The sequence below is a fragment of the Semicossyphus pulcher genome, unplaced genomic scaffold, assembly GCF_022749685.1.
Source record: "Semicossyphus pulcher isolate SPU_LCO1_2020_fin unplaced genomic scaffold, fSemPul1.0.p SCAF_21, whole genome shotgun sequence".
In the NCBI taxonomy this organism is placed as follows: domain Eukaryota; kingdom Metazoa; phylum Chordata; class Actinopteri; order Labriformes; family Labridae; genus Semicossyphus; species Semicossyphus pulcher.
In genome coordinates, this window is record NW_027211695.1 from 8,954,212 (window position 1) to 8,975,551 (window position 21,340).

Consider the following 21,340-nt stretch of genomic DNA (forward strand, 5'->3'; position numbering starts at 1 on the left):
AAATACCATTTTTTTCTAGTTTAATTAGTCTAATTTGACGTTAGAGCGTGCCTCTGAGTGTGTGCACCGTGCACGTGTCTACTTCTACAGGGGAGAGTCGCACGCTCAGGTGAAAAGATGGGGGTGGGGATTTTGGTGTATGACGTCAACGGAGCCCCAATGCAAGTGCAACCATAGCTAATTAAAGTTGAATAATGACAGCCTTCTTTGCCGTCATTTTTCTATTTCGATACCTCATATTTATTCTCCACATTTATCGCTCAAACCTAATTCGCACCTTAACTACGAGCATCTTCCTTAATTTGTGCATCTGCAGCTTGTGAAACCCTTGGCTCCGGTTGGCTCTCCTCCGCTGTCGGTCACGCGCGCACACGTGCACATACGCACACTCGTAGCAGAGCATCACGAGAGGGAGAAGCAGCGGACAGCGAAAACGGTCTGGGGGGCGACGGGCTTTGACTTTGGATGCTTAGTCACATTTTGCTTTGACCAGAGAGGGCAAGTATGGAGCAGGTGGAACAGAAACACTGAGCGGGTCGGCGGGAGAAGACGCTGGAAGAAAGCAGGGGGGTACCGACATCCGGAGTAGACGATGCTTGTTTGCCGCAGGCCCCTCCATCGTGAAATTGGATACCGACTTGCGGCGGATGGGGTGACCGAGCTCGCTGCTCCGCCGGGGAGGTCCCTGCCTTCGGACGGTACCGGGGTGGGAGCTGCCTGTGCCCGGTTCTAAGGAAGGAAGGAGTGGCAAGAGGGAAAATGCAGACGGAGGAGGAGACGGCCACCGCAGAAGAGCCCATCTTGGAGGAAGGGTCAGGACGAGAGCAGGTAAGGAAGGACATTTTTCTTTTATGTGTTTATTCTGTCTTTAATGCGCGCGCGGTTGTTTATGCGTTGAGAGAAAGACTCTGGTCTGCATAAAGTTGCGCATATTTTGCCCCCTCAAGAACAACCTTATATTTTATGTCATTGCTGGTGGTTCCCAAACAACCAGTCATTTCTCCTTGTAACACATGCTGTGTCGACTGCCTGTCTTTTATTGACAACATGTCTTTGCTTTGTCCAATGCGTTAAAGTCACGTCCTCTCTTAAGTCATTCATGCCTAAACTAGAGCAAGGACACGGAGCAGGACCTTGGCTTTAATATGAATGGGGACGAGGCTGTGGTTTAGGTAAACAGAGAGGGGAGGGAACTCTAAATGCCTGTCTAGAAAAAGCCACACTATTGATGCGATACGTCTGACAACGCCATGTGATGTGTGGCTCCTGGGAGAGATGGATTAGTCTTTTTCAGTATAGTAGAGTATGTCCATCTAGCAGCTGACACCTCGGAAATACACTAGAGGGTGACATCACAGTCAAGCCACACACTCTGCTGACTGCCAAAATACTCTGACACATGGTGGGAACACAGAAGAACAACTACAACAAAAGTCATATTATTGTTATTAGGATTTTACCTGTTAAAAGTAGGGATGCACGATATTGGAGTTTTTTGCTGATATTTTCCAATTACGTTTTCTTTTTTGTTTGGCAAACTTTTTAGCTACCCCAAGCAGGTACCTTGTTCCTTATAGGCTACACATTGCCCCGTCTATTCCCTCTGAACATTTATATTTAAAGTCCTTTCACCTGTTTACACTATGAACCAGACCCTGACATGTTTTCAGCATGTAACTTCTCCACCTCTTCTACTACTTCTCCAACACTTCAGAAGCCACATCATTTACAAACACGTCATCTTTAGAAAGAGAAATAGAGAAGGTAATGCATGATAAAACATTACGTAAGACAATTGCCAGGAACAAATAACTTACGGATAACTAAGGATGTGGGCAGGCTGTATTCTCACCACCATTCCCAGTTGCAGCTCCTAGAGGAAGAGCAGAGTTGTTCATGCTTAGGGTGTGATTGTATGTAAGGACGGGGCTATTCACCTGAGGAAGAAAATGACTGATTTCTTTACACTTTCAGATCTTCTAATATCCGTTTTAATTCAGCAAATATCTATTTGAATACATTTCATCAAATTTCAAATGGCAAAAGCAACAAATCCTCACATTTGAAAATATTTCTCAACCAATCATACAGACGGTTAATCAATTAATCGTTCTAGGTCGAACGAGCTTTAAATATCTGGCCTAGAGGTATGCAACCTACATTGTCCTTCAACTGATTTAGTGGTTTGAGTTTTATATCTTAATATTCCAATAACTCCTTACAACACATAAGACTGGCCTAACCAGTAAATGGCTAATAAAGCAGACAGTAAAAATGACACAATTAAGCATTTAGCAAGTGGTCATTTAAAGCCACAGGCACATAACATTTACTGTAACTATGCCTGTTCGACGATACACTTTATTCCACCTTTCTCCTCTGTCTTTATCTACAGGCATGTGCAGACAGTGCAGATGTAATGAATTCAGTCTTCATCTGCTCTCTGCCTCCATTACTCTCTCTCATCTTCCCCTCTCGGCTCCTTCCTGTTTTAGACCTGCCTGAGTATACAGTCTCATCATCCTATCCCCTTTCTCAAGCATTATCTCACTTAGCTGTATTCACACTCTGACCTATATGGGTATGCATGTGCACTCACACGAGCATTATCGTAAATTTAGTAGGGCATCTTGATTAATATTAATATGACTTTATTGATTGATACGTACCTTGATGCAATCTAATTCTCACATGACAATATTGTCACATGTTTCCATTAGAAATGAGGTACGTTGCATTAAACAAAGTGATCCTAGTATCTTCGCAAGCTGTGACAAACTCTACAGAGGGAAGGAAAAGAGAGATTTAACGTGATAATCTCATCTTTTATAGACAATGTTAGTAGTCCAAAGAACATACAGTGCTTTGCTTGTAATTTTGCCGTTGTTCAGCCAATGACTGTATAAAGATGGACGATGTGTCTCCATCTATTCTCATTGTACAAAATTGAAGCCAAAATAGCCCTGTGATAGGCGCTGCCATCTTGCACTGGTGACATCATTTGGAGTCAGACTTGGGCAGTAGAGATCGGCGGGTGGAGCTGCCGTAGCCACTTCCACTAACCAAAACACACACTTAACTTAGCAACTTAGCAAAGATCCCACATGTTGGCGTATTTAACAGCAGAACAGCTTCTTGTGTTGGTCGGAAGCAGACGTTCACAGGTATGGAAACTTCAGTGACTGTAGTGATTATTTTAGTTACGTCTCCTCTCTCTGCTAAACAGATCGGCTGCAGGAGCCGTATTTGTCAACAGAGCTGTCAATCATCCTTTTTACGGCATGAAATTAAAACTAAACTCGTCAGAAAAATTAACACTTCATAAATCAGCATGTGAAGATTTAACTATAATGACACAAACCATGTTTGAGAAAAATTTATTTGGCGTGTATTTTGATTTTATAGTTTGACTCATGTCCCATCTGTTAACATGGAGGAGGCAGGCTTCACGACCTATCCTGCAGCCAATCAGCAGGGGGCGATAGAGATGTTTTGGCTTCACTTTTAGGGAGCTGTCATGTCGTCCATCTGTTTATACAGTCCATGGTTTCAAACAAAAAACCCTGCTACTCTGCCCCACAAACATCACAACATAACAGGAGGTCATATAGAGTGCATAAACACACTAGGAAAAAAGAAGCCCAATCTTAGTGAGAATATTTACATAAATAAGACTGCAGTGCTAAACAGGAGAAGGTGTTACATAGCATAGGCTATTAAGCAAGAGCAGATGTGTTATATAAATCACTGGTTTCCTTAGGAGAGTATCAAAATATTATTCATTCAATATTAAAACTCTTGGTCTAAAATGAACGCTCGCTGCTCACTCTAATACACAAAGCAAAAAATGTTCCTTATTCCAAGCATGTATGTTTAATATGACAGCGGATATTTCACAAGGGCTGATACTCTGTAAAACCACACATGGACATGCAATAAAATATATTGCTGCACTTTACAGGTGTTAAATGTTGCTCCTTGATACTCGTTCTGAATATGTGATTGATGTTCGTTCTCTTTCTTGTTGTACTGGGTTTGTAAGAGACCTAATAGAGGTACAAAAATGTTCTTAGGCCTTTAAACTGACTGATTGGAAAATATATAGTCCACTGTGAAATCTCACCACTGGCATCTACAGTAATGAAACTGGCAGGAGCTCAAGCTGACGTGTAGGCTGACTGCTGCTGCTTACTGATATATCATTTATAAATAGGTGACCTACATTTTTCCTGCTGATCATTGTTGTTTATGGATAATTAATCTCCACTAAACATACTTTTTTAAAAAGCAATTGTAATGGAGGAATGGTATTTTTAGTCCAGTGAGCGCCTGATGACATATTTTATTTCCTAACACATCAAGTGCTAATTGGATTTATTTATCGTTGCAGCATAGATGAAGTAGAAAATTGACATAAATGATGCTTCCAATTGTTTTTAAATGACAGATCGTTTTTAACAGTGTACTGCAGGCATCAACAGCACTTTTTCCTGTCCTCACTTCCTCACTTCGTTTGCCACCCACTTGCTAGGGTTGCTAATTATAGCTGCTCCAGTCACACCTAACCAGCTGAATCAGTCTGAGCAGAGCCACAGAGGGAAAGAGAGCAACACAGGTTCTCTACATAACACCTTAAAACAAGAAGTTATTTGTAGGAATAACAAAACATATCTGCCCTGTGCAACAATACGTTCAAATTAACACTTTCTCAACAAGAATTAGCTTCATATGGGTCATTTTTACTCTGTCCCAAGCATAACTTCACATTTCAACTGCCGCTGGAAGTACGGGCTCTTGTGCAATTGTTTGTGGCTTCTTAGCTTTAGCAATCCGTTGAGCCACCAAATAAGAAGCCTTCTGTGCTTTCTCTGAAGTTGTGGCCAGGTCTGTGTTTTCTGGCGGGTGTATTCCTCGCTCTTTCGATGGAAAAAATATTTTGTTTAGTCCTTAGGCTTGTTTAGGCTTTAGCTTGGCTGGCTTCATAGCTCCGTTTGCTAGCACCTGATGCATTTTGGTCTCCCTTCATTGTTCTCAAAAAAAACAAACTCTATATGGCTGTCATCATATTTTCTCAATTTAGCTAGTTTGCGCTTAGCATCACTTGTCGATGTGGACTGATTCAAACATGTCTCCATGCTAGCTAGCTAGCTAATGAGCCAAGCTAGGATGCCACAGGAACAGTTTGTTGCGAGTTCGTTTGACTTTTGTCACAATCACATCAGTTTCTATTGGCCCAAAGCTAACTTGGGTCGGAGTAATGGACACAACATGCTTGTTTGATTGCCGCATATGGTCCTCATCTGTTGACATGCAGTTTTTAATGATACACCACAATTTTATAATGTATTATAAGTTCATTATAATTATTTGGCGGACCCCCAGGGGTCCCCACTTTGAGAACCACTGCTGTAGACAAAACATAGGCCTGTCCAGCTCTACTTTTGAAGCATAATGTTGTTGGCCCTTAGTCGAGTGAAATAATACTGTTGGAGTTATACGAGAATCAAGTTTGACCTGTGCACCCATGAGAACAAAGAGCCAGTAACTAAATATGTGACAGAAATGCAGTTATTGCACCATATTACAAGACCAGATTACAGAAAGATTGAATTGAGAGTCATTTACCGGCTGAAGCAAATCGTATTAATGAAAAAGCCCTGTCAAATGCAGTTTCAGTAGAGGCAGGAAATAACCACAGTACAGTATGCACAGGATCTTCAAAACTCCGAGCAATGCACTGAAATACTTCTTTGAACACGAAGGTGTGTGATAGGTTTCCAAGAAACCAACACTAACAGCTTGTGGTTCAGGTTATGTGTCAGCTTTCTGGGCTGTTCTTCAGACAGCTTTCTCTAGTGACTGTGGATGCTAAGAAATATATATATATACACCTTTCCCAGAAACAAGTGCACCTCCAAACATTCCATTCTACAACAATGGTCAGTTAAATGGAGTTGGCCCTCCCTCGCTGCTATACAACTCTTCTGGGAAGGCTTGCCTCAAGATTTTGAAGAGTGTCTGAGTCAGTTTGTGCCCGTTCAGCCAAAAGAGCATTTGTGAGGTCAGGCACTCGTGTTAGACGAGAAGTCTTTGCTCCCAATTGGCACACTAAATTCTCCCAAAGGCGTTCAGTGGGGTGGAGGTCAGGGCTCTGTGCAGGAGAATCTGGTTCCTCCATACTGAAGTTGTCTAACCATGTCTTTATGGACCTCTTTTTGTGCACAGGGGCACAGTCATCTTGGAAAAGCTAAGGGCCTTTTTATCCTGTACAATAAACAAGACCCTTCATAGGAGAAAAGGGGCGCATATGGTCCTCATCTGTTGACATGCAGTTTTTAATGATACAGCACAATTTTATAATTTACTATAAATTTATTAGAATTATTTCCAATTATATACTAGTCCAAACCCTGGAGAAGAGCGTCAGATCATTATCCATCCCCCACCAAACTTTATACAATACACTACGCATTCCTTTAGCTAGTGTTCTCCTGGTACACACTAGACCCAAGCTGTGTCCCAATCCAGGGGCTGCAGCCTTCGAAGGCTGTATTTGAAGGCCGATTACGTCACAGAAGCACGTCGAAGGCTGTCCCAATTCGAAGGCTCTTTCAGATGCTGCCAACAAATGCGTCCTCCGTTTCCCGGTCCGAGAAGGATGCACCCGATGGATCCTTCACCCAACATATCCCAAAGTGCATTGCGCGCCAATTCAAACGAGATAGTGGACTTTTACGCGGCCGAGGAATAAACGTTTAAATGTAAAAGCTTTTGGTTTCAACTCGAATCGAATAGCTAGCAATACACATGTTTAAAAAAACGAAAGGGCCCTTCAAACAAATGATCTTTAAAATAAAGTTAACTTACTAGATGTTAGTTATGATAGCTAGTTAGCCTGCTAGCTACCTGTTGCGTTTGGTGACGCAAGGGTAAGGAGGGGGACAGCTGGTGACACAACAGGAAATCCTCTGCAGACCAGACCGTCTCATTTCAGTTCAGCTTTAACGGTCTACACAGGCTATGAATGGCGCATCCTCTGTAGGCTGCCTCCTTCGAAGGCTGCAGCCCCTGGATTGGGACACAGCTGAAGATTAGTCCATCAGACTGTAATGATTCATAATTCCAAATGACATTTTCAGTGCTCCAGAGTCCAGTTGTGGAATGCTTTGCACAACTCTAACCAATTGCTTTCCATAACGCATAGTGATGTAAGGCCTGTGTGCAGCTAGTCAGCCATGAATCCCATGTCATGAAGCTCCTGATGCCCCATCCGTATGCTGATGTCCATCCAGACTCTGCAGCTCTGTGCATCCAGAAGCAGTTTAGAAGTGCAGTGCAAGAAATAATAGGTTTTTAAGCACGATTTAGCGCTTATTGTACACATTCTGTTTGTCAGCTCAGTCTGCCACGTCATGGCTGAGCTGTTGTTGCTCCTCTTCACGATGATACCACTTACAGTTCACCTTGGCAGTTCCAATAGGGCAGAAATTTACTCAACTGACTACTGGCAAAGGTTGCGTCCTATCACCTGCCACATTTAAAGTGACTGACCTTTTTTAGAAGCTATTTTATAACAGATTTTACCGTCTAATGCTAGTTTAAAGTTATCCCAATCCTATTTAAAAGTTTTAAACAACCCAAACTGGAGGTTTTAACCAAATAAAAGCCAAGACTGGATTGTCTGATCTTATCCGATTATGTAATCTGTTTTTCTTTAGAACAAACCGTTTTCCAGATATGATCCTATCCGATAGCTTTAATCCAATCAGGTGTTTGATTCCGTCACTAGAACATTCTGAGAAAGGAAGTATGCATACATCACGAGCGTAAACACAAAGAAGGCACTATATAATGCGCTACGATATCACAATATATCGCAATATATTGAATCTCACCCCTGTATTGTGATACGTATCGTATCTCCAGATTCTTTCCAACTGTCCAATGACTTTTGAAAATAGAGTGTAGAATGTAGCGACGAAGTATCAGCATTATCAGCCCAGTAATTTTTGATGCGATTATGATATGTGTTCATGCAAATACGTGCACTGAATTTCAGCATTAATGAAACATTAATGAAGAGTTTGCCGTGTTTCAACCACCCTGTATCAGCCTCCTTCAAAAGATTTCTCAAGGAGGGAGGTCTAAGCTTTCAGGATGAAAAAAATGAAAGCTGACAACCTTTCAGTCTGGGCTATATTCTTTTCATAATGATTTCAAGGAGAGTGAGCTTTGGTTTTGATCTGTTGCAGGCTGACACAAGAGCCACGGCTCACCAGAGGCAGCAGAAATAGAAAGAGGATCATGACATAACCAAAAAAAAGCTGCAGACCAGGAGGCATTGTGTTCGCCAGAAACCACTTATTGGACTCAAAATGCATCACCATCACGCTACAGTTCATTAGCTCAATTCCCTTGTGTTACATTACTGTCACTTCTTAAAGAGGCAGTATGATTACTTTAAAGCTTGACCGGTACACTCTGTTACCTATTCTTGATGTAGACATGAGGTAGTTTTTATTGGTCCCAAAACGGATCTTTTAAGCAGTTTAGGTTGTCAGGTCTTTTTGTTGATGCCCTTTAAAGACTTGTGTTTTCCAGTTATGTTCACATTAGGGCTGCGTGATAAATTGCAATTTCATCACTATTGCAACATGAGAATTTTGCAATAAACATATCGCAAAAGTCTGTTAGTAATTTACCACAGTCAATAAAATAAATTATTTTATGTAAAGTCAATTATAAGACAGAGCCAGGTGTATATTGTCCATGCTTTCACACCATTGTCATGCGATCAGATGAAGCCAAAGCTAGCTGTCACCTACCCTCAAATTGATGTCAATTTAGTGGTTTGTTATATATATTTTAATTTAATTATTTTTTCCTTCCTCTTTAAACAAATAAGCTGTTTAGCCATTCAAAGCTTAGACCTTAGCCACGTTCGGCTGACAGTATTTGTAGTGACCGCATAGCCTTTCCCCCACATGTGCGATCCCACGTGGGGGAGCGGCCGCACTGCACTGTCACTCCGAAGTTGTAGAAAACATGGCTGCTCTAGGATCGATTATTCAGCCTTATATGTACGAGCCAGAATCACCAAGAGGTATCGGAATGGTAAGTGGAAATCTTGAGAACAACTCGACTATAAGCTGGTGCGAGGTTAATTGGTCGCCGATTTGGTCGATTTCAGCGAAAGCAAGGTTCTACGTAGAAACCTGCAGCTGTTCTGAACGGCCCATTTCAGAGGCGACCTTTTTAAAAAATGTCAATCTGGAAAAAAACACGGAATCATGCACTTTTCACTTTTTCACTGTGAACAATAAACACCCAAGATTTGGTGGGGAGGAGTTTTACTCCATTATAGAGGTTTAGTCTCAACAAAACAGTGCTCAGGCTGCTGTATACTAAACCATTGTATAGTCTGTGAGCTGTTAGCGGACATGGAACTTGACCCTTTGATATAATAAGTGATAATCAACATTGCCCTTCAGCCATTTATAGCTGTAAATGGACATGGCGACAGTACAGCAGAAAAACACTACACTTTTCTATGTGTGGTGTTCTGTAAACCCATAGTGCGTGAGCACTGTATCTAAACCAAGCTAATTTAGCTACATAAGCATGTAGCAAGTCGATCGATTTGGCCGATATGGATATGGGCATATCACATTTTGGGTGGTTTAAAAATGGCATCATCATGTTTGTCCAGTAAAGTCCATAGTTTAAAATACTCTCTGCACTGTCAGCAACACATGTAGCAGAACATCAAAGCTGAGCAGATGGTGGTCTGCAACTACATTTGGTGGCAATGTGTAAAAATGTCAAATAATCTTGATAGTTATTAGTTTAAGAGAGCGGTCTTCTGAGTACCACTGATGTTCTATATTTGCTGCCATAGGCTATCTCTAATTGGTGAATTAGTCCACACTAAAATTGATTTCTTTATCAATCTCAAAAACCCTGTATCGGTGACTCCAAAGTTAATTGCTAAAGCAGCATCCCCAGGCTCTGTGGAAAATAGTCCTGCTCATGCTGACTAATCGTGATTGGCACAAGTGCATACAGGAATAATTTGACTCCCGTCTTGGGGCTTATTTCCTCTCACTGGGCAAACACCAGCTGCAGAGACTTGATGAAACTGTCAGGACCAAGGAAAGGCAGGGTGTTTTTTTATTGCTTGAATTTGACTTTATTTTGGCAACATTCATCTGCAGAAGGTGAAAGGAAAAGGACAGGAGAGCATTGACAGTATGAAATAGACCGAGAGGGAGGGCAGGAGGAGAGAGAGAAAGATGGATTTTGGCAGAGGAGTTCCCTGGAGAGCGGTGCAGTCTGTCACCAACACCGCTGCCATCTCTCAAGCCCCTCCTCCTTCCCGTAACTCGGTTGCATCTGTTCATACTTGTGTTCATGAAAAGTTCATGACCGTTTCCACGTCTCTCACGTGCTCCTCATCCCCTCTCTCTCTCTCACTTTACTCTACACGTTTAGCTCAATCAATCCACTTAGAGACAGACTTTCAGAGAGGATGTAAAAGAGGAGACGTGGGGGGTGAGGACGGAGGGCAGAAGGTTGTGAGTGAGAGGGTAAATGCTTAAGAGCTGGGAGGGAAGATTCAGGAAGGAGAAAGAAAGATTACATACAAAAAAGGAAGGAGGATGTGGAGAAAAAAGGCAGACGGAAAGCAAACAATATGATATTGAATTGCCACTAAAGATAATCTTGTGTCTTTTTAAAGTCCTGGCCTATTTTAGGATCCCTAAGTGTGCTATTGGATGTTTTTCGGGGGCTTCTGCAGAGAGATGATAGATTGGTGGAGTGTAGGTGCCCTCCACTTTGCCTTTCACTACTTGCCCTTGACGTACAGTCGTAAAAAAGGAGAGAGAGAGAGAGAGGCAGTGTGTGTGTGCGTTGCAGCAAGCCAAATATGCTAGTGGATAGCAAATTGTGGCTGCACTGAAGGAGCGAGAGATAAAGAGAGAGGGGGGGGGAGTGTGCTGACAGGACAGGGAGACTTGGCTGAGAGGGGGAGAGGACATTGGTGTCATTCCATTTTTTTTGTCATCTGCTTTGTTGCTCTTTTGCCTTGTCGCATGCAGCACGAAGCAGAGGACAGCTGCATGGAAAAGGCACCTGCCAGTACAGACATATAGGTGTGTGTTAACTGTGTTTCCCATCTTTGACATACAACATACATAATACACAAGCTTTTTCCTTCTGAAACAACCCGTCCAAAAATTCACACACACAAATTGGAGCAGCAGGGATCCGCCGCTGATGTCGGAGTGGAGTCGGTTAGCTAGTGAACAGTCTAGAAGCATCGTTCTCATCTAAATTATTCACGTACCCTCCGCTGGCTGCATTACAACGCTGAGAACGTGCATGCCGGCGTGTGCGCGGATCAGGAGAGATGTGGAGAGAGACGAGGCGCACATTAGACCCTCTATGTCTGTGTATCTAATGTATATGTGTGCGTTTGAGTGCACTGTAATATGATGTCTCCACAGTGCAAGTAAGGCCGTGTCAAAGTGAGCACTTAGAGAGAGGCATAGACAGTGCGTGTGTGTGCCTAATATGCAGCACTTATCCTATGACGGGTAAGGGCTGGTGTAATGCTTTTCTTTGGTCAAGACCTCAGCTTGAAATACAACACTGTTTACCAAACAGGAAGATTATAATAATACTCATTAAAGACCCCTGGGAGGGTCTCCAGGTACACAAAATGTATGTAGCTTCCATGACAAACAGTTTTTTCTGTGACAGATTTCTGATCTGTCAACATGAGAGCGTGAAATGCATCCAATTATCTGGCTAATAATTGTTTCCTAATGGTATACAGTAGGAGATATTAAAGTGGGGGGTATTATGCTAATTTCAAGCTTGATACCTGTGCAGTAGCTTGGCATAATTAAGTTGTTAAAAAACTGCTCTGTGCAGGCCCTCATACAGCCTCTGCCTGAAATGACTCAGTCAGCTCTGTACCTTTAAGAAACCCCGCCCCTACACTTTCTTCTGATTGGCCAGCTCTCCGAAGCTGAGGTGTGTAGAAAAAACTGTCTGAAACCTAGCGGACTGAGCTGAGGAGCTTGGGGATTACTCCAACATACTTTTCCCTACAGATTTGAAACTTCACCCACGTTTAGTATGGACCTCCAAATTTATTAATAAAAAAGTGTGTAAAAGTTATTTCAACACTATTTCAACACGTGAAAACACAGAGAAATTACAGCCTACCATCTGTTTTTGCCATGTCGAGTTTGCAATCCTGCTAGCTAGCGGTGCTGTGGCTAGTGGCCGCCAACGGTAACGCTGATTGTTGTGAGGGTGGTGGCTGCAATGGCGATCATGATGGTGCCTTTCTGTGACGAAGCATTAGCAACAATCAAGTTAAAACAGCGAGGAAAACACAAAAACAGCACTGCTGTATATTGTTAATAGGAGACATTGTAGCGGCTTGGACCCAGAAACAGTTTAATGTGGAGGTTTGTAGCGGCATCGTCTGGGTAAAATACCATAACACAATAACAAATCTCTCTCTGCATTTTATACCGTTATATTGATTGCACTGATATATAGGACGCAGCCCACTTTTTAGATGAAAAAAAAAGAATTAAAAGTTGGTCTTATACACCAAATTTTACAGTAATTTAACGTGCTCACTTGATTTAGTATAATACTTGTTTGGGCCACAGAACAAACAAGAGTCTACAGCCATGCTAGCAGCTCTAAAAGGCTGTAGTAGCAGCAGCAGAAGAGATACTGTAAGCTAAATGCTAAAATCTGTATGCTAACAATTACAATGCTGTCATTTTGATTTTAAGCAGGTGTACTGTTAACCATCTTTACCAAAAGTTTTTTTCCCAGTAGAGCTCCACCTAATCCTGCCCTCCTGCGCTCTCATTGGCTAGAACTACTGTGCTGTGATTCACCAGTACCTGTTGCCTCAAGTTTACCTTCTTGGCTTTCTGCTCTTTAGCTTCAAATATTAAAGGCCCAGTTCGCCGATTTTCAACCTCAGTCCTATCATGCTATTATGTGAAGCTAATGCCATTATGGTTGAGAAAAAAATGCAATTTCGCTCTGTGCCTTTGGAGGACGCTATCCGCTTCTGTAATGGCCCCTGGAAAACCAGGGAGCTTGCTAAACTACACTTCCTCAATCTAGCCCGCCTCCGACATCTCGTTCAAAATCGTCAGTTTTGAAATGTAGACTGCAGCTGAAGATTTTTTCGATGATCCACCAGTATATTATCATTGTATTTTGGATGCTGTACCGCTCTGAGTCGTTGCCTGCAGCGAAACGGTAGTATTTCACTTCAGCGTCTCTCGGTGGGCCGTTCCTTTCAGAGGGAGGGGCACAATGCAGGGTGTTTCTGGGTGTTGTAGGAATGAAGAATGGGCAAAACCACGAGCTGTTTGTACAACTTTCTCCACAGATATGGCGCCAATTTCAAATATTATTGCTTCTGTCGATTACAGAGAACACCAGCTTTGGCTGACAGTGGCTTTTTTTCAGGGCGAATTGCTCCTTTAAGTCAGATTGACCAAGACTGCTTTCACATGGGACATAATTAGAGGCCTCCTGGGTGAAAGTCATGTATCTAACCTTTTGGCCAATCACGGCACAGGGGGGTGGAATTAGGCCCCGTTCTATGAGATATAAAATACCATCTCAGTTTATTGTTTTAGCATGCTAACATACTAAATAAATACATAAGTATAGCTGATGATGATGGGGATATTATTAGTTCTTCTTTAGTATTTGGTTATAAACCAAAGTACTGGACAAATTTAAGGTTTGGACCAGATAATGCCGCTTGGGGAAAAGTCAGTGTTATTACCAACAGCCTTAGGTTTCATCCTGTGGGTTATGGTGTTTCCTGTGCCAGAGATATTTCACTAATGCCCAGAGACTAGTCATGGAATCACCAAAGACATTAGGACGATGAATGCCAGTAAAAAAAATCAATGCCAATCCATCTAATGGTTCCTGAGATATTTTAGTCTTGACTGAAGTGGTGGATTGACCCACATTGTCATCCCTAGAGCCAAACCACTATCTTGTCTACAATGTAAAATGGTGAGATTTGTGTAGCAGGGAGTGAGATACCTGACTTTAAGTACGGGTCAAGCAGCAGATCCTACAATTCCCAAAATGCAACTGAGTCATTTCTTTTGTTCGACTCTCCCTGCTCTTCCTTCTCATTGGTAGTACATTTTTCAATGCAGAAAAATAACAAGCATAATCTTTTATAGCCGTGCAACTAATCTTTCTCTTCCTATGTTTTCTGTCCCTCCACAGCAACGGCCAGTCCAACAGTCTCTGGCCTCCTCCCTGTGTCGGGAGTCCCATTGGAAGTGCCTCCTCCTGACCCTCCTCATGTACGGCTGCTTCGCCACGCTCGCCTGGTGCGCCGTCTGTCGTGTACCTGTCCTCGGCTCCTCCTCCATACCTATCGGTGGTGACGACAAGGCCACCTCTCCGGCTGCCGCCTACTATCACGACTTTCCGCACTGGGAGAGTCCGTGTTCTAGCGGTTATGTCTACATCCCCCTGGCCTTCCTGGCCATGCTGTATGTGGTTTACCTGGTGGAGTGTTGGCACTGCTTCTCTAAGACGGCAATGTTGGCTCATGCTGAATTCCAGGTATGTGCGAAAACAATTTGAGCAAAGCTCTTAAAAAAACACCCAACCGACTCTACAGTCTACTGCTGCAATAGGAGTCAAGCACTTGGTCTGTGACCTTGAGCTACGCAGCAGAATGTGTTTACTCTCTGAATCCTGTTCAGTCAGTCGGTGTCAGCGAAATAAAGTGGGTTTAATATTGCTGTAGTAAATGTATGCACAGACAGTTGCTGCTCTGGAGAAATACAGGATGATTACAACCCTAAACGGTCCTAAATTGAATGCAGTCCGCTCAGAATTTTCCACATTTTCAAGGAGAGAACACTTCTTCTCTCAATTTCCTACTTGAGTGTGGGGAACATTAATACTTGCCCACTCATATGTAAATGAGCTGACCTGGGGGCATCAGTCTGTCTTTTGTCTATTCCGGTCTGCTATTATCAGGAATTCCAGCAGCACATTGCTCTAAAAGAAAAGTGCCCAGTGTTCATCACAACTATCTGCCACTGCCAGTTAGCCCAGGCTGTCAGGAGACAAATATACTCTGATTATCACAGCTCTTAAGAGGGGAGAAAAACAAATCATCAGGGCTTGACATGCACCAGATTGCTTGCTTATCTATCCTGCATGCAAACAATGTGTTTGTTTCAGCTTGTACTGCAAGTTTATTAGCAGAGGATCTTTAGATCCTACAACAGAATACATGTTTTTTGTTGCTCCTTTTTTTTTCTATGACACAGGAAGTGTACGAGCGTGTGCAGAGACTTCAGCAGGCCACACCCTGCATTTGGTGGAAGGCCATCAGCTATCACTATGTGAGGAGGACCAGACAGGTGACAAGATACCGCAACGGAGATGCATACACTACCACACAGGTGAGGGAAACACTCTCTAAATCCTCATACACTAACACTGTCTTTCATGTTCATTCATTATTTAGATTGCCTATAACATACACTTTATTTATATTCAAAATTTCATCATTAACCATCAACGGTCTGTTTATAGAGCAGTCCTGAAACAGCTGGATGACAGCTCTGGTAACGGGCGTACCTTCGTTCTGTTTTTTAAGTAACATTCTCACACACTCTCCTGTCGATCTCTTGAAAGCGACCACTTTGAGGGCGATTTTCTCTGTTACCATCTGTTAGGTAAGACTGTTAGCAGTTCGGCGGCCGGATTTTGGAGGACTCGCAGGAGTTTAACCAAGGTGCGGAGGGCCAGGAGCTCCACGGCTAGCCACGGGGCTACGCGGCACTACTGCCGGCCTTTGATCTTTTTGGGCTCGCCATTTTCAGACATTCAGACATCAGTTATCTCATCATTACTCCGTCTCAGTTGTTGGTTAACTTGGCCTACTCTTAAGTGTCTCTCCGTCTTTCATCCCCCTGGCACTGTGAGTGACAGCTGGCCTGTTTGATTAGGGGTACACTTGCTTTACAGAAAAGTGGTGGCACCGTCGACTGTTGTGAACTTCTATTGGCCTTTAAAAGTCTAGACCCCAAATATAAGATGACCCCACTTTTTCAGGTAGAGATCAAGGGAAACAAAAACATTTTATATTTGAATCAATGCTTTGAAAACCTTAATTTTTCCTATTGTAGAATATTATTATTATTATTGATGGCTGTGTGCAAACAGCCTATTTAGTAAACAAGCTTTACTGATGTTGAGTTATATATGAAGGTTAAAATGTATTTCTTTCTCTCCATCTGTTCTCCTTCCTCCTTTCTATATTTGCCCTGCCCCTGCCCCTTCCTCCCTCAGGTCTACCATGAGCGGGTGAACACTCATGCCTCCAGTTCAGAGTTTGACTACGCCCGCTATGGAGTCAAAGACGTATCAAAGGAGCTGCTGGACCTGCAGCTGCACCCTGCTGTTCGCCTCCGTTTTACCAAGTGTTTCAGGTCAGACACCCACAATGAACCACAACTGCTCAAAAGACATGGAGGGGAAGTTGATTGTTATTTTAGGGATAAAAGTCTATAACAATTTTTCTGCTCTTTAGCTTCTCAAGTGCACGTGCTGAAGCTGCCTACCTCACCCAGGTAAGCTGTGGTGGAACTCGTCTGCAACTAATGATTTTCATTCCATCAAAGTAATCATTGGATCATTTTGTGTATGAAATGTGAGAAAAAAAGGACAAATGCCAAACCCAAGTTTCCAGAGCACCTACTGATCGTCTGCTTAATCTTTCTTAGTTACAGCTGTTGCATCTAAAGCTTTCCAGTAACTGCAAATATAAAGTTTACAGTGATAACAAGGCAGATTTAACACTCAAATCTCAAGTTTCTAATCGCACCTTAATGTCAGCAAAGATGAACAAAAGCAGGTGTCTTATGACATATGTTGATGGTGGATTGAGCAGTTGCTCACAAGCATACTCAGCTAATGTAACGTGCATTGCGCCCCTCCCTCTGAAAGGAAAGGCCTAGCGAGAGACGCTGGAGTGAAATACTACCGTTTTCCAGTCAAGGACATTGATCGCTGCAGGCAATGGATCAGAGCTAGTTTTGTGTGTTTGCTTAAGGTGGATTTAGTACAATCAAAACTGTAAATGATATTATAAAAAGTTTAGACCTGCTTTATAAAGCCTCATGGGGTCATTAAACACATACTCTTTTTCCTCTGAATTAACACTCTACTAATGTTTCAGTGCTAATTCTTGATCAGCTGATGTGTTGTTTTTTTGTCTTCCCAAGCGAGCACGCTTCTTCGGGGAGAATGAGGGCCTCGACGACTACATGGAGGCCAGGGAGGGAATGCACCTGAAGAACGTGGATTTCCGCGAGCACATCCTGGCGTTCCCAGATCCCACTCACCAACCGTGGTTTTCTCGCCACAGGGTTTTCTGGCTGGCTTCCGCTTTCCTGCTGTCATGGCCGCTGCGGGTTGTGTCAGAATATCGCACAGCATATGTCCACTACCATGTGGAGAAGCTGTTCGGGGAGGACGAGGATGGCGGTGGAGGAGGTGGCGGAGGGCCAGGGGGAGGTGGAAGAGGGGATGGGGTTCAAGGAGGGACTGAGAATGGGATCCACCCGGGGATTGGAATCGGTCTAAATGGGACGAGTTACAGAGCCATCTCACGGGTCAACACGGTGGACATGACAGAGTTGGAGTGGCACATCCGCTGTAACCAACAGATGGTCCCGAGCTACTCGGAGGCCCTCCTTATGGACTTGGACACAAGTGGGGGGACAAACAATACAGCCTCCACGCCCATCTCTGGGCCTCCATGCACCACCCCCAACCAGGGGAACAACCCACCTCCTCTTGCTCTTCCTGTGGTGTTCAACTCAGCTTACCTCCTGCAGAGCTGCCCCCGATGCCGGAGGACCACGTCGAGTTCCAGTCTCCCCTCCAGGCTAAGGGCCCCCATGGGAACCACAGCCCTCCTGAATGCCACCGTGGCAGGAATCAGGGCAGCGGGTCAGGGAGGTGGAGGTATAGGTGGAAGGTTGGTGCTCAGTCGGAGCGGATTCTCTCTGGGGAGACTCGGAGGAGGGCGCCAGAACAGCTTGTTTCATTCAAGAAGCATGGGAGGAGGCCTGGGAGGAAGTAGGGAAGATGGAGGAGGAAGTGGAGGAGGGGGAAGTGGTGGAGGAGGAGGAGGAGGAGGAGGAGGAGGAGGTGGTGGAGGAGGTGGGGGAGGATTCCTTGGGTTGGGTTCAAGACAGGACAATGAGGAGACCAGAGGAGTGCTGGAAGGCGAAGGCGATGACGACGAGGACGAGGAGCAGGAGGAGGAGGTGAGGATGAGGGAAGACAGGGGAAGAGAGCGGGACGACGACGCAGAGCCAGACAGCGGAGGGGGAGGCGAGGTGAGGGAGGGGGAAGGGGGAGGGAGGGAACGTCCTCCATCCTACCAGGACGCATTCTTCTTCCCTGTCCTCATTATACACGGAGAGGAGAGCTGCCACGCCGGAGACGACATGTGACGATCAGAAAAGAAAACACACTAAGAGCAGGAGAGTGCGAGGGGAGGCCGAGGGAGGAGAAAGAACGCGCAGAACAGAAGAGAGGAGGGAAAATGAGGCTTAGAGGAAAGAGTATGTAAACAGCAAATGATCACAGAAAAGAGAGAATTCAGTCAGGACAAAGAAGAGGAGGTAAGAACGGCTGTGTGGCGGAAGAATTACTAAGGAAAGAGGGGAAAGGGGAAGAAGAAAATAAATGCTATACGATGGGTGGACAGTGATAAACTGCAGATGCAGTACATACTGTTTAAAGGCAGGAAACAGTGATTCAGAAGAGCCAATAGGAAGATAGAATATGAGATTAAAATGGAGTCTGGAGTCGAAGTGAGGGCAAGAATCTCCTTGCAATCATAGACTCTGCTGCACAGAGATTGAGAGAGACAGAAAGAGAGAGAGAGGGACAGATTGGATACTCAGGAAGGATGAAAACTTAGGAATGTCTATTTCCAGATATATCTATGCAAGAACAGGAGTGGGAGGAGTACCAAGTCTAAAAATAGCAGGTTGGAGAGCAGTAGAGAGACTCCAAACCAGCTGAGTGGTGGTGGGTATTTTTTTTTGTATTAAAAAGAAACAGAAGTGGAGGAGTTGCAAAAAGGCCCGAAGCCTCGACGATGCTGAAATCAAGAGTTAGAGAGACTGAAAATGTGGCTCAATTAAAGACGGGAAAGGAATTCCTTAAATATTTCAGATGAGGGAGGAGAAGGATGAGATCACAAAGGATTACGCAATGCAATGTTGAGAAGAGGAGGGAGAAACGAAGACGTGCTTTTGGCAGGGGTGTAGTGCAGCACAGACACAATAGAGAATCTGACACAAGGATGTAATAAACAACACTATCAAAAGGGTCAACTCAAGAGGAGGAGACAGACAAAACCAACGGAGCAGCAATCCGAACCAGGAAATCTAAATAACTTTCAAATAATAATAACAAATGAGATCTTTTACAAGTGTTTTAAGGATTACTTTTTAACCTGGCGAGCATCTGTAACAGTAGAATAAAAGAGGAGAGCCATTGATTTCCTCCCGTCTCTTCATCCTGTCTTACTCCTCACTTCTCCATTAGCTTCCCCACCACTCTCCATCCATTACTGGTATGGAGCAGATAGATATAAACTCCATAAACACAGCAGCGATTGCTTCCTCTACGTCTCTGTTCCTCCCATCTGCTCTCCTCCCTCCTCCTCCTCCTCTTCCTCTCTTTCTCACCCATTTCTGCACCGCGAACCATAAGTTACAAGAGCAGAGGTGTAACTCATAGCAACACATCTTTTGTGCGTGTTAAGGTGCAACATCTTTTTTTAAAAAGCAATTAGCACATGTGTAAATGAAGCGAGAGGATGCTGCACCAAAATAGATCCACAGCATCCATCATTAACCTCCCCTCCTCTTCTCCTCCGCCATCCTCTGCTCCTCCCTCTCCTCGTTTGAAAGTGCTCGGCTACGCGATACACCTCTCTCTGCTCCTGGAAATGCTCGGATCAGATTTCATCCCGGCTCACTCCGCGTATCACATCTCCTCTAGGCGGAGGTTTCGCGTCTAGGATCAGGTTTTATAAAGCAGAAATTTCCCTCTTATGTGGAACTATTTTATGTCTGTATGTTTTCAAAGATACAGAGTGAGATTTGGAGGAATCATGTGTTGAGGAGAAAAAGATTGGCCTTCTCAAAAGGTTGCTAAGGCAGGGTGTGATTTTCTCACACAATAAGAGCAAAATGTCAGCTAATTTCCACCAGTTATGCCTGTGTAGTTGTGCTCTTTTGTACCCAAAGATAGGGAAAAAAGAACTACAATAACCAGTAAACCCTCCTCCAACACAATATATCACACTACTGTATGTGTTAAGCATGAAGAATCTCCTCTTTACCTCATTTATGTCCGAAATATTGGACCGCATGGGACGTAAAAACCTTATCTGCCACGCTCAGCCGGCAAAATATACAAGAAGAAATCTTTTCTCTGTATTTTTAGTGCAGAAAACAAAGACGCTAATGAGAATTTATCAAAATAAAACCAACAGTATGATAACAATGATTACGAATGCCAGATCCTGTGGCAGAACACGTTTGGCCATGCTGCTACCTCCTCCTCTTGAAGAATCACCTGCCAGTGCTCTCTGAAAACATCGCCTTACTGTGTGTAAAAGTTCGCCGGCATAGAGATGCATGTCACTAAATAACAGCTAGTGTGCAGGAGCTACTAAACGCTATGTAGCAAATATGTCTGCCATTGCAAAATGCAGTGCCAAAAAGCAATGATTCATGATCAAACCAGTTTTTTAGACAAGCGCGGACAAGGATCCTTAGGGATTTACTTCCTGTCCTACTTTCTGACTTAGTATGTTTTTGTGAGTCCAAGGAGAAGCAATTGGCACAGACAACAAAACCATCAGTGCTTTGATGCATATAGAAAACAAAGCACACAGAACCTGCTACAGTTAGAGTAGTTAGATGATCATTTGTTACCCTTCCCTGCATAGTGCCCTTCAGAGGTGACATCAGCCACTGTGTGATGGTGGAGCAGTCTCCCTCTTCTCTATCTGCTTACATCGGACATGACACTGAAAAGCACACCGACAAGAAGCGAAATCTCTTACTTGAGGAATAAAAAAATGCTGATCCATAAATGATCGACATAAAGGACACGTTAAAGGACATAAGCACCGGATGCTGTCACAACAAACCTGGATTCAACCGAGACGGCAGGGAAGCGTTCTTTCAATGAAACTTCTGGA

General features: G+C 43.7%; 1 protein-coding gene across 1 annotated transcript; it reads left to right on the forward strand.

The window, feature by feature from the left end:
• Nucleotides 1-414: 414 nt before the first annotated feature.
• LOC138600752 (transmembrane protein 151B) lies at nucleotides 415-18,683 on the forward strand. Its single transcript, XM_069672244.1, has 6 exons — nucleotides 415-828; nucleotides 14,302-14,646; nucleotides 15,366-15,500; nucleotides 16,393-16,532; nucleotides 16,634-16,673; nucleotides 17,328-18,683. The coding sequence occupies exons 1-6, from the start codon at nucleotides 760-762 to the stop codon at nucleotides 18,564-18,566; spliced, it is 1,968 nt and encodes a 655-aa protein (XP_069528345.1). The 5' UTR covers nucleotides 415-759; the 3' UTR covers nucleotides 18,567-18,683.
• Nucleotides 18,684-21,340: the final 2,657 nt, after the last annotated feature.